The sequence below is a fragment of the Lotus japonicus genome, chromosome 4 (genome assembly GCF_012489685.1).
Source record: "Lotus japonicus ecotype B-129 chromosome 4, LjGifu_v1.2".
In the NCBI taxonomy this organism is placed as follows: Eukaryota; Viridiplantae; Streptophyta; class Magnoliopsida; order Fabales; family Fabaceae; genus Lotus; species Lotus japonicus.
This window is the reverse complement of record NC_080044.1, coordinates 17,948,576-17,962,872: the sequence shown is the minus strand read 5'-3', so window position 1 is coordinate 17,962,872 and position 14,297 is coordinate 17,948,576. Positions and strand designations below refer to the sequence as shown.

At 35.7% G+C, this 14,297-nt stretch overlaps 1 protein-coding gene across 1 annotated transcript; it reads right to left on the bottom strand.

Annotated features, from left to right (window-relative positions):
- Positions 1-9,309: 9,309 nt before the first annotated feature.
- LOC130712395 (DNA-directed RNA polymerase subunit beta'-like) lies at positions 9,310-13,875 on the bottom strand. The gene is made up of 2 exons (XM_057562230.1): positions 13,699-13,875; positions 9,310-10,578 (listed from the first exon to the last, which is right to left on the bottom strand). The coding sequence occupies exons 1-2, from the start codon at positions 13,873-13,875 to the stop codon at positions 9,310-9,312; spliced, it is 1,446 nt and encodes a 481-aa protein (XP_057418213.1).
- Between the last annotated feature and the right edge of the window lie 422 nt (positions 13,876-14,297).

Genomic DNA, 14,297 nt, shown 5'->3' with positions numbered 1-14,297 from the left:
TTTTGTATCACTCATGTTTTCCCTGTAAAAATTCTCTTGTTAGAAAATCTGGAAGGGAGTTATTATCTCCTTTAATATGAGTGATTTCAAAATCAAAGCAGGAAAGTAAAGATTGCCATCTGGCAAAAATATGTTTTGAAACTAGATTTTGAACATCCTTTTGTAAAACTGAGGGTGCTGCTTTGCAATCAGTTTTTATCAAGAATCTTTTATTAAAAACATCATCTTGAAATTTTTGAACACATAGAACTATTGACATAATTTCTTTCTTGACTGTGGAATATTTCTGTTGAGCTGGGTGCCAAATTCCTGAATGGTACCTAACAATTTTCTCTTTGGAAAACTGGGGTTTTACCTGTTTAAGTATCCCACCATATCCTAATTCTGATGCATCTGTCTCTATGATTAACGAGGCATCTGGATCCGGTATTCCTAAACAAGGTAGGCTTTGAACTAATTTCTTGACTTCCCTAACGCTATGGCTCATTTCCTCAGACCATGGCGGGGAGTTTTTCCTAAGTCTTTTGAATAAAGGGGCACAAATTATCCTTATGTTGGGGATAAAGTCTGCTACATAATTAACACAACCTAGAAATCTCTGTAATTGAGTTTTCTCTTTTAATTCGTCTGGAAAATTTTTTGCAAATTCTAATGATCTTTGTATTGGGGTAATTTGCCCTTGATAAATTTCATAACCTAAAAATCTGGTTTTGGTTTCAAAGATCTTCATCTTTTTTGCTGAAACTACTAGACCATTTTTCTTAATGATTTCTATAAACTTATCTAAATGTTGAACGTGCTGATCTATACCTTTTGAGAATACTAAGACATCATCTAGATATACAATGGTGAAATCCATGTATGGATAAAATATATCATTCATGATGTTTTGATACTCACTAGGCGCATTTTTCAAGCCTTGTGGCATGACATTCCATTCAAAATGACCAAAAGGGATGACAAATGCAGTCTTATATCTGTCTTCCTCCCTCACCGAAATTTGATAATAACCTGATTTCATGTCAAATTTTGAGAATATTGTTGCTTTGTGTAGTCTTTTAATGAGATCTATCTTATTAGGTAATGGATATCTTATCCATTTTAATGCTTTATTTAAGGGTTTATAATTAATGACTAGTCTAGGAGCTCCTCTTTCTAATTCAGAAGCATTCATGACATAAAACCCTGTACAACTCCAGGGAGATTTGGAGTGGCGAATTAGACCCTTATTGAGATATTCTCCTATTTCTTCTCTACAATATTTTAAATATTGTTCATTCATTTGAATGGGCCGGGCTTTGGTAGGGATGTCTTTCTCATTAAACCCATCTATATATGGTAATGCTATGGTATGTATCTTTCTATGATGAAAGGCCATGGGATTTAAATCACATAGATCCTTTTCTATACGATCTTGAAAATCCTTAATAATCTTTTGAATATTAGATCTCTTGAGTTGTTCCTCTATTTTGCAGTATTTTATTTTCTTTTGTAAGGAATTAATATGATTCTTTTTTCTAGAGATCATATTTATTTTGGAGGTGGAGATTTCTTTTAATAAATTTAATTCTTTTACCTGAGGAGGCTTTATAAATGGAAAAGTAATAGTCTTTCCTAAAACTGTTGTAACTATTCCTTTTTCATCTATTTTACCAATAGGGTATAGCAGGCAGATGAACGGAGTTCCTAAAATGATTTTTTCTGTCATATTTTTTACTAGTACAAATGAAGATCTAAAACAGATTTGGCTTTTGCAAATCTTGGCATTTGATAGTTTGTATTGAATGTTCATTTTGGATCCATTTGCACTATTGACTCCTTCCTTAGTTTTTTCATAAAATTGAGTAGGAACTAATCCTTCTTGAATGCAATTGACATCTGCGCCACTATCAATTAGGGCTATAATATTAATTCGAAAATCATTAATGACTAAAGTTATTTCAGAATGTCACTTATGGGTTATAACTATATTAAGGAGATTAAGGTAATTTTCATTTGGTTCTTCATTATTTTTATCATGAATTTGTTTTAGTCCTGAAGCACTAGCTAAAGTTTCTTGAGTTTCAATAATCTTTATTCCAGCTAGTTCCATTAATCTAAATTCTAAGCTAAGATCATTTTGTTTTAATTGATTAATTTCTTCTTTTAATAGTTTTACTTCTTCTTGAAGATCTGATAAGGTTATTGTTGGCTTAGGCCGAAATCTATTGAAAATCTCATTCATACTATTTATTGGAGGGCTAATATCCTTTTTCAAAGTTTCCTCCTTTTTGACCAAAAGATTTAGTTGTTGTAGGAATTCGTCCCTCAGAGGAGAATCTTCCATTTTGTCTATTATAGAGATTAAACTCATAGTTTGATCTTGTGTTAGCATGTTGACATTTTGTCCTAAGCATCCTTCACAATCACAGAATCCTGAACTATCTTTGACACATTCTCTTTCTTCTTCTGAAGAAGAATGAGAGTCAGATGAGTATTCTACTAGATTTACATCTTGGTCTTCATCTCCTTCATATTCATATTCTGAAGAGTAGTGAGGATCTTCATTATTAATGAGGACACTGATTAGACTATCTTTGAGTTTTTGGTCTAAATCTAATTCATTTATTTTTTGTTGAGTTTTGCATTTATTTGCATAATGTCCTGGCTTTCCACACTTCCAGCAGACATTTTTCTTTTTATTAGGATTTAGCGCTTTTTTGTTTGTAGTTTTTTGAGTAGTAGGAGTTTGTTCATAGGGTTTCTTTTGAAATGGTTTTCTCTTTTTATAGCCCTGAGATGGCTTGGTTTTGGATCTATTAAGTCTTCTTGCTTTTGAACTAGGAGCCTGTAAAGGTTCTACTCCATATTGTTCACAAAAGCTACCTACTTCTTTTCTTGAGATTTGCATATCTTTTTGCATTTTGTTTTGGAGTTTGAAGTCAGTACAAACTTGTATTCCTGTGTGCACTACAGTATTATGAAGTTGTCCAAATGATAGTAAACCAAAGTTTACTGGATTTCCTTGATTGAAAAGTGAGAAATTATCTAATACTTTTGATTGCATTAATCTACGTAATCCTGCAATAAAGCGCTCCTTCCAGAAAGCGCTGTTACCATCTTCTCTTAAGGTTACTTTTGAGTAGAAGGTGTCCTTATACCATCTGTAATCAGACATGGTAGGACAATAGAGATTGGCGAGCTGGCTTGAAGCTCTTTCTCTAAATATGCTAGGATCTCCTATGAAATGAAGTATAATGGTATATATTAATGTTGCTACAACATCTTCTTCTCCATTTTCTTTTTTCTTTTCTAATATAGTTGATTTATCTTCAGGGGTCATGATGTTGTCCCACCAACCACGTAACTGACCAGTGAAGCCATGAGTAATCATTAAAGCAGCATTTCTATCTGTGTTGTTATGGACCTTATAGGCTGTGGCGGCCATAATCATTTGATGAGTAATGTCTAATATATTCTGTTCACTAAAGCCATCGATATTCCACTCATCAAGGCTAGTACCACTAAAGGTATTTTGAATAAATTCTTTTCTTTCTTCAAACCTCATATCAGAATAGGAAGGTCTTGGATAGTAGGCTCTTGTGTTGTTATCTGGTCCAAACTTTCTAATTTTATTGATATTTAAATTTTTATCTAAATGATTTATTGAAAGCTTGTTTAATTTTTCTTTCAATTTTTCTACACTTCCTGAGAGATTGAAGGAATTAAATTCTTCCTTAGTGTATTGAGGAATTTTGAAAATAGGAGTTTGCAAAGGGTTTCCTAGGGTAAATGATGAAGAAGCTTCTTTGGTTGTAATAGAGGGTTCAGGTTTTTGAATCTCTATTCTTCCTAACTGTTTTGACATAACTGTTAACATAGTATTTGTAAAATTTAACTGTTGATGAACTTTGTTAGCTTCTGCCTTATAAGGAGATGCTTCGATTTCATGACCATCTTTTATGACTATTTTCACTCCAGTTTGTGGAGGGTATTCTGAAGTAATAGTGTTATTATCAGGAGTTTTCCAAGTGGTATTTATTTTTGTGATTGGATTGACGTTTTTCCAGAAAGGATAATTAAGATTATTCTTAATACAATGGTTTTCGAACCAATCAAAGAAATAGATGTTTGTTTTAGAAACTTCCATTTCTTCATACTATAAGGCCCTAAGAGTTTCAGTTTCTTGTTTACTGTAATTCTCGAAGTACCATAATCTTTTATCTTTATTGTATTCAGCCATAAAATCTTTTCTAATGAAATCTTTATCTATTTCAAAACTAGATTTTACTCGGCTTAACATGTTGATTTGAGATGGGGTTGGAGAATAGTTACTAGATTCTTCATCTTGATATATAGGTGTTGCTATACTAGGACTAGATGTTGTATCTATTCCCTTGAGCTTTGATGATACAGAAGATCTTGGAAGATCCACACTATATAACTGTTGAGGGGATCTAATACTAAATGAGTTGGATCTATTCATTCTTAGAGTGAGATTTGCTCCTTCTTGAAACAATTCCCTTACTTGAGTATTATGAACTTTTGGTTGAGGCAGGGAATTCTTGAATACCCATTCCTCAGGAACTTTACTCATAACTTCTTCATGAGTAAGTTTCTTTGGAACTTGTACTGAAGATCTTTTAAGGTTTGCTTCTAGCATAATGGTTTCTTGTTTTGGTGATGACCTTAGAGCTTTAAAATTATAATTGATTTTTGAAACTTTATAATATACTCTATATATTATTGAGAAAGGATCACTTTCTTCTTCAAAAATCTCATTGTTTGCTAATAGATCTAATTGTATGGCATTTTTGGTCCAACTATTCTGAAGATTCATAGCATAGTTTGGATAGCAGTTAAAAAAGACTGGACCATCATGAAGATTTGATTCTAAGACTGCAATTAATGAATCTTGTGGCTTTAATAGCCTCATATCTCTTAACATTACTATTATTGGAGAATTGATTCCTAAACGAAAGTTAGGTTTTGCAGCTACTTGTATTAAACCTACATGAATGAAATTAAAACCATCTTTAATGTGTTGATCTAAAACATCTTCATTTAATAATTTTATCGTACTCGTATGATCAGAACTGTGTTGACAGCATTCTATAGTAAAAATAGAATCATCTGATCTATTGAATAAAGTATGTTGCTTATAAATTTCCTTTTTCTTGACTATAGGGATTGACCAATTTTGAAGTGCTCTTTCTATTGAAGCTATTTCTAACTCTTGTTGGGCTACCCTAGAGAGTTCTTGATCTTGGTTACTAGAACCAGAGTTGGATGTTGATGGAATCATGATCTGTTTGTTCTTTCCTAAACTTATTTCACTTAGGGTTTTGATTAATCTAGCCATGTTATTTCTAAAGGGACTTAAGAATGACAATGTTTCTTCCCAATCTGGCTGACCAACGGACTCACTACCTCTCAGGCTTTACGGCCGGGACCACTAGACTCCAGGGATACCTCACACTAGATTCTTAAGGTCTTGAAGAAAATAACAGAGTGATTAATGAAAACGGTAAGCAGAAATAAAGTTGCAGAAAAATAAAAGATTGAATCCAACAAAACTAACTACTGATTCCAGAACCCTTCCCTCACGGGAAAAGGCTCTGATACCAGAGCGTGCCGAAGCTATAACAAGTATTGACAATTAAATAATTTTCTCAATAAAATCACTAATTTCTTCGCTCATCTCTAAATCTTGTTGCCGTATCAGGGATGGAAATCAAATCAAATATGCCACTAAGGCACTAACGTTCTCAACCAAACAGGTCATGGATTAGCAAAGAGGATTCCATGAAACACTAAAAATCTGATGCGTACACTACAGATCTATTAATGTTGAGATGAATCATTTTTTGTAGGGATATGGAAGGTCAAGGTCTAATGTGTAGAAATTAATTATGAATAAAGTGTGCAGAAATTAATTTTTGGATCATGATGCTTTTCAAATTCATGGGTGGAGAGAAAAGGTTGCAGTTGCAGTGTGTGGAGAGAGAGATGAGCGAGAACAGAGATGAGAGGAAATCTTCATTCGCACTGGAGAACAAGGGGGAAAGGGGCACGTGAGGTTGCGAATTAGCAGGCACGTGCAGACTTAAGTTGTGAATGTATCCTCACCGTTGATGTTGATCTGATGGTTATTATTACACACTCTCACCTCTCACTATAAACCACTGGGTGAATGGTCACTTTCGTCCCTAAAGTTACAAGCGTCGGACAAATTAATCCCTATTCTATGGAAATGTCACTCGTAGTCCTTAATGTTGCAAAACGTCAAGCACGTTAGTCCCTGGCTTGACTTTCGTCAGTAAACGTTAACGGGAAGAGTTACTTGGCACGTTATGTGCCCCCGTGGAATTTTCACATGGATTTAAATATTGGGGAAATTTTTAGGAAAACTTTAAAATTTCAATTTAGTCCCTGGACAAAATCCCCAAATCAGAAAATCTTCAACCTTCTAAGACTAAACAAAAATCTTCATCTACTACTCACTTAAAAAAATCCAAATCTTCATGCCCATTCTACACTTACAGCTTCTTCAGAATCTCTATACAATTCATCCTGCAAACATGGATTAAGCATGAAACAGAATTTTGCTCTTCACCAATCATCTCATATCTTCATAATCATCATCCTCATCATCATATCATCAACCTCAACTTCATATCTTCTTCCCCAACATCAAATAAACGCTGGTGTCCAGAACCTTGCTCTTCACCAATCATCCTCACCTTTCTCTTCCCTTCTCCAGTCCCCATCCTCCCTTGCTCTTCACCAATCATCCGCAACTCCTAGCCCCACTGCACCTATGCAACACTAGATCTGCAAGGTACTCCACACAAATTAAACGCAAGTGCCATCTTCTGCACACCCTTCCTCTTTTTCGTCTCTGGTTCGTCGATTTCTCGTTTGGTTCGTTAATCTTCTTCTCTAGTTCGTCGATTTACACATCTGGCTCATCGATCTTCATCTTTGGTTCGTCAATTTCTTGTCTATTTCGTTGATCTTCTTATCTGCTTCGTCGATTTACACCTCTGGTTCATCGATCTTCCAAATCCCTAACCCCCTTTCAGTGCAACTAGATTCAACCCAGATCTCTCATCCCTTACACCTCTGGTTCATCGATCTTCCCATATTTCCAGATCCTTCCTCTCAGAGTTTGGAAACAAAGTATGAAGGGCCAAGACGGTGGCTTTTTCATGAGATATGGTCAAGTAGGGGGTAAATGATGGTTGGCATAACACAGATCTGAATTTGACTGTGTTTTAGTTTTAGGATGAACATGTTATTCCATTTTCACGCTTTTATTTTCAATCTTAGAAATATAAATCAGATTCTCTCATTTTCCTTAATAATCGTTGTAATTGATTGAAATGGAAATAGGATTCTTGATTTTTTATATCAAGATGACGTGTGTTATGGTTTTGATACATGATTGAATGGATTGGATGTTTGTTGGGTTTTGGTTGATGGGTTTGATGAAGAAAATCATAGATGAAGATGAAGAAGATGATGGGTTTATGGAAATGAGATGAAGTTGAAGAAAAGAGAAAAAGAAGACAAAGAGGAAAAAAAACAAAAGATGATGAAGATGAGAGGATGAGATGAAGAACAAAGCAGAAAAATCAAAAAAGAGTTTTTGTTTAAGTTTTATTTTAATTAATTAGTTATTTTATTTTTAATGATGTGGAAATATCAAAATTTAAATGGAAAAGATAATAAAAGTGCTCAAATTCACGTGGCAAGTCCACTTGGGCACTTAACGTGCCAAATCACTGTGACCGTTAACGGGAGTCAACCCAAGGACTAACGTGCTTGACGTTTTGCAACATCAGGGACTATGGACAACATTTCCATAGAATAGGGACTAATATGTCCGACGCTTGTAACTTTAGGGACGAAAGTGACTATTCACCCATAAACCACTCCTCTCACCTGGTATGCTTCCTATATATATATATATAATACTAACTTACTCTCACTAGATTTTATAAAGGAGTAAGTTAGCACTCAACACCTTTTCATTTGGACAGAAAACCCAACTGAGTCTTATTAAATTCAATTTAAAATAAGGATATTTATGTAATTTTATTTCTAGATTATAAATTAAAAAAATTAATTTCTCTCTCATCATTAAATTTTCCACTTGATTTCCGTTCTGCTCCATCACTCTCTTTCTTCTTCACCCAAATTCGCTCCATTCAACTTCATCTCTTTCTCTCACACAAATTCGATTCCAACCACTTCCAAAAACTCCATCACTCAAATTTGTTTTTTGTTGTGTATCTGAATGTTTATGATCTCATGTTCGAAATATGACCACTATTTTTATCTATAATATTTCCTAGAGTCGACCTTTTTATTTTTCCAAAACATGAATTTTATGATATTTCTTTTCAAGTTTAAAGTGTCATCAATAATCTGGGCTCACTAATCTGGATTTTCTCAGTGCAAAAATCACAGATCTTGGAACAAATTAATTGAAAAGTGAAATATTGAACTAAGATAGAAAGGGATGATTGTGTTTTTTGTAAGTGCTTGGCCCAGGTGGAAAAAAGAAGAATAGGTTTCAGTTTCACGATGGGGAATTTGGGGGGAAGAGAAGGAGAGAGAGAGTTTTACAGAGATCAATGAGGAAATGTAAGGATGAGAGAGAAATTAAGTTTTTTTATATTTTAAAATGTAAAAATAAAATTACATAAATATCCTTCTTTTTAAATTGGATTCAATAAGAGGGAGTTGGGTTTTTTGTCCAAATGAAAAGGTGTTGAGTGCTAACTTACTCCTTCACAAAATTTAGTGGGAGTAAGTTAGCATTGCCAATATATATATATTACAGAAACGTGAAATCAAAGTAGGTGATAAAGTGGCCGGAAGACATGGAAATAAAGGCATTGTTTCCAAGATTTTGGCTAGACAGGATATGCCTTATTTGCAAGATGGAAGACCTGTTGATATGGTCTTCAACCCATTAGGGGTACCTTCACGAATGAATGTAGGACAGATATTTGAATTCTCACTCGGATTAGCGGGGGATGTGCTAGATAGACATTATCGAATAACACCCTTTGATGAGAGATATGAACAAGAGGCTTCTAGAAAACTTGTGTTTTCTGAATTATATCAAGCCAGTAAACAAACATCGAATCCATGGATATTTGAACCCGAGTATCCCGGAAAAAGCAGAATATTTGATGGAAGAACAGGGACTCCTTTTGAACAGCCTGTTATAATTGGAAATCCTTATATCTTGAAATTAATCCACCAAGTTGATGATAAAATACATGGACGTTCCAGTGGACATTATGCACTTGTTACTCAACAACCTCTTAAAGGAAGGGCCAAGCAAGGAGGACAGCGGGTAGGTGAAATGGGATCCCCAATAGCCGGAGACAAAAGGTTCGTATGAGAAAACATAAGTAAACGAGCTTCTGCTTGAGCCTCCAAAGATAAAGGGACATGAATAGCCATTTGATCCCCATCAAAGTCTGCATTGAACCCCTTACACACTAATGGATGTAAACAAATAGCACGTCCTTCCACTAAAATAGGTTGGAAGGCTTGTATCCCTAATCTATGCAAAGTGGGTGCTCTATTCAGCAATATAGGATGTCCCCGCATAACTTCTTGAAGTATTTCCCATACAATCGGCTCTTTTTCCCGAATTTTACTCTTAGCAACCCCTATGTTCGAAGCAAAGTGTTTTCGAATTAAACTACGAATTAGAAATGTCTGGAAAAGCTCTATTGCTATTTCACGGGGCAATCCACATCGATGTAATGAAAGTGATGGACCTACAACAATGACAGAACGCCCCGAATAATCAACTCGTTTGCCAAGCAGAGTCTCGCGAAATCTTCCCTCTTTCCCTTCAATTATATCTGAAAATGATTTGTAAACCTTATTATGACCGTCCTTCATTGGCTGTCCCCGGATTCCATTATCAAGAAGTGTATCGACGGCTTCTTGTACCAATTTTTCTTGACGCATTACTAATTCTCCCGGCGTAGATCTACTTGTTGTCAATAGATCGATAAGAGTATTGTTCCGATAAATAACTCTTCTATAGAGTTCATTAATATCCGAACTCATTAGTTTACCCCCATCTATTTGAATAATAGGTCTCAATTCGGGAGGAAGAACTGGTAAGAGACATAAAACCATCCATTCCGGTTCTATATTTGTTCGGATAAAATGTTTAGCTAATTCCATGCGCCGAACCAAAAAATTCTTTCTTCTTCCAACCTTTCGGTCTTCCCATTCATTTTCATTGTGCGTGGATCTCTCTTCCCCTAATTCTTTCCACTCTACCAATGAAGAATCAATAACAATTCTCAAATCCAGATCGACTAATTGTTCTCGGATAGCACCCGCACCGCTAGATATTTCACGATTTCGAAATGTATCGAAACCGTGGGTAGCGAAAAAGAGTGGAATGCTGTATTTCCAGGATTGGATTTCATATTCGAATAAACCTCGTAATCGTAAGAAAGTAGGTTTTTTAACTACGGGTCTAGCAAACGAAAAATTTGGATAGGATCCAATCCAATAGGATCTCCCCCTTTCAAAATCGGACGTGAGGGTTTCCTCTCATCCGGCTCAAGTAGTTACACAAAATTAATCTAAAAGAGGGGGTTTCCACTTTCAAATTTTTAAAAATCTCTAATCTAAACTAAAAAAGGTTTACTCTTTACTCAAGTTCTCTAAGGGGTCCAAATGGTTTGGACTTGAGTAGACTCAAAAAAGACATACAGCCTTGGCAAGAACGTCGTTCCGCGGAATATATGACTCACGCTCCTTTAGGTTCCTTAAATTCCGTGGGGGGTGTAGCTACGGAGATCAATGCAGTCAATTACGTTTCTCCTAGAAGTTGGTTAGCTACTTCTCACTTTGTTCTAGGATTCTTTCTATTCGTGGGTCATTTATGGCACGCTGGAAGAGCTCGCGCAGCTGCCGCGGGATTTGAAAAAGGAATTGATCGAGATTTTGAACCTGTTCTTTCCATGACTCCACTTAATTGAGACATGAGATCTAATGCTTGACGTAGTAATCATTTTGATTTGACTATATATTGGGTTGAGTGGAGCAGATCATATTGAAAAAGTATTTTCTTTTCAACTTATTTATATCATATCTTTTTTTTTTTTTTCGGTTTTTTTATTTTGACCAATTCTTTAGATCCAGATAATGTGAAGCGATGAATAGGTTATCTTTATTAATTAATTCATACCATAAATTTTTGTTAAAAATGAACCACTCTAAAAAAACCAACGAGTCGCACACTAAGCATAGCAATTCTATCGATATGAAATGATTAATTGAACTTTTATGATCAAGTATTATTCCATCAACCACCGTCTACTTCAGAGATATCCTCTGACACATTTTTTAGATATCAAAAAGTTCAGTATCCTCCCAGAAACGAAATAGTGAATTAGACAAAATCCTTTTTTAATTTAAAAAGTACAATAAAAATTAGCAAGTCAATCTTCAAAAATTTCATCGTAATGGAAATGGTAAATACGTTGGGGATCCCATTGCCGTACCAACTCAAGATATGCTTATTGGACTTTACATATTAACGAGCGGAAATCGTCGAGGTATTTGTGCAAATAGGTATAATCGAAGTATTCGCTTCCGACTGTAGGCCTTTTACTGGTTAGTCCCGGTAAAGCCCCCAGACGGCGTATCATTCTTGAACAAAAATCCGATAATAGACTTATTTTGGAGGGAGGGTCCCATTGGCGTGCATCCAGTAGGAATTGAACCTAGGAGAGCGCAGTACAACAGATAGTTGTATGCTGCGTTCGGGAAGGATGAATCGCTCCCGAAAAGGAATCTATTGATTCTCCCCCAATTGGTTGGACCGTAGGTGCGATGATTTACTTCACGGGCGAGGTCTCTGGTTCAAGTCCAGGATGGCCCAGCTGCGCCAAGGAAAAGAATAGAAGACCGACTTGACTCCTTCATGCATGCTCCACTTGGCTCGGGGGTTCCACTATCACCCCTAAAAAACCAAACTCTGCCTTACGTAAAGTTGCCAGAGTACGCTTAACCTCTGGATTTGAAATCACTGCTTATATACCCGGTATTGGCCATAATTTACAAGAACATTCTGTAGTCTTAGTAAGAGGGGGAAGGGTTAAGGATTTACCCATATATATATATATATATATATATATACACACACACGGAAGCAGTGCATAATAAATGGCATAATAAATTTTCAAATAATGATATTCAGAGTTAAAACATGAGTATTGAAAACAGAAACTTGAAATTTGCAAAGATCAAAATACTTACAATAACAGAGCTTTTGAAGGAAACTTCAGAATAAAGATTACAAGGAGATATATTACAAAAGAGAAAGAAAGGGAGGAAGTTTTCGGATGCCCTTCCCTCATGGGGAAGCCTCCTTTTATATCCTTCGAATACTACTGTATCTTGAGTTACATTAACTCGGGTTACCTTTTTCGGGTAACTTGAGTTCTACTTTCTGAAAATTATTGATGACTCATTTGTCGTTTTCTCCTTTAGTGGATGGCCTGATAGACTTTGTCGGCCACGCCTGATGATTTGCTTTTGATCTTGAACAGTGTGTCTTGTCTTTTCTGCAATAATTTTCCTCTTAGTAAAAAGAGGGGAATCCCATGTTGAAGCAATCGTCTTCATTGTCTTGAAGATAATCATTATTTTGTAAATTGGAAGAAGCTTCGTCCTCTAGTGAATCAGATTTCTGACTTCCAGAGACTAACTCCAATCTTGATCTGAACTCTTCTTGAGAGGTAGCTGAAGCTAGTTCAGCCATAATTTTGGATTTTTCTTGTAGAAATAGGGCCTCTTGATTGATCTGAGGCGTAGGAGGAGTGCCAGTTAATTGGGCTTGACTTTTCTGGGTAAGAAAGTAATTCTTGGCCCATTCATCAATTTTTGCCTTTTGAATTAACCTGACGTCAAATTTTGCCCACCATTTGATTCTGATAGACTTTTGAAGCCGATAGAGATTAGTGTCATTATAGAGCTGAACTGAACACCAGTCTCAAGTCATGATCCAAGAAATGGCTTGTGAGGCAGTAAAGAATAAAAGCCTTTCTTCAGGTTGGAAATGAGTCTTTTGAACAAAGTAATTGAATAGAGGTTGAACATCTTCAGGAAAAATGCTAAAATCTAATCCTATCTGATGAAACCAAAGTTTGAACCATTGCGGGAATCTTAAAGGGATGCCCTTCTTGAACCAAAAGAACCATGAATGCTGGAATGGCCGGAGAAATAGGAAATAATACCATGCATCCATGTAATCAAAGTAATTATGACCTGTTGGAGTGAATTCCAGTCTTGCATATTGAGAACTTTGAGAATCTTCACTTTGGAGTAGATAGTTTCTCCATTTTTGTCTTTATTGTGAGTGACCTCTATTGAATCGGTATCTACTAGGATGAACTTGTAAAAGAGTCTACCTTTCGAAGGGTGTCCTGGCATGTAATGAAAGTTTGGGGGAAATACTTGTTTAGCGATTTCCCTTGGATTACAGTTGAACCAAGCTTTTTCTATTATTATTGATGGAAGGCATTCTGGTTTCTCTTGATATTCATATTGTTCTGTTTTGCCTGGGGTTTTTGAAGAAATGGTGTTTTGATAATCTAGTATGGAATATTTGTTGGATAAGGGGACTAAGGGGCTTTTTTATTTTGCTGGAGTTTGTACTACCTGAGAGGCAGTGGGCTTTTGGGATGATTTGGTTGGTGTTGATGGGCCAGGAGGCTTAATTGTTTTGAGAGGGGTTACTGCCACTGGGGCTGATGATCCAGTTATTGAGCTTGGTAGTTTTCGGGACGATCCCAGTGGGGGACCATATTGATCTCTCGAAGTGGGTTTCTCACTCATGGTTCCCCTGTAAGAATTCTCTTGTTAGGAAATCTGGGAGAGAATTTTGATCCCCTTTAATATGAATAATATCAAATTCAAAGCAGGAAAGTAATGATTGCCATCTGGCGAAAATATGTTTTGAAACCAGATTTTTAACATCTTTTTGTAAAACAGAAGGGGCTGCCTTACAATCGGTTTTGATTAAAAACTTTTTATTGAAAAGATCATCTTGAAATTTTGTAACGCATAAAACTATTGCCAGAATCTCTTTTTTGACAGTTGAATACTTTTGTTGGGCAGGATGCCAAATTCCTGAATAAAATCGTACAATTTGCTCTTTTGAAGAATGAACACATTTTTGTTTAAGGATTCCTCCATAACCTAGATCTGAGGCATCTGTCTCTACTATTAGAGAGGCTTCAGGGTCTGGTATTCCTAGG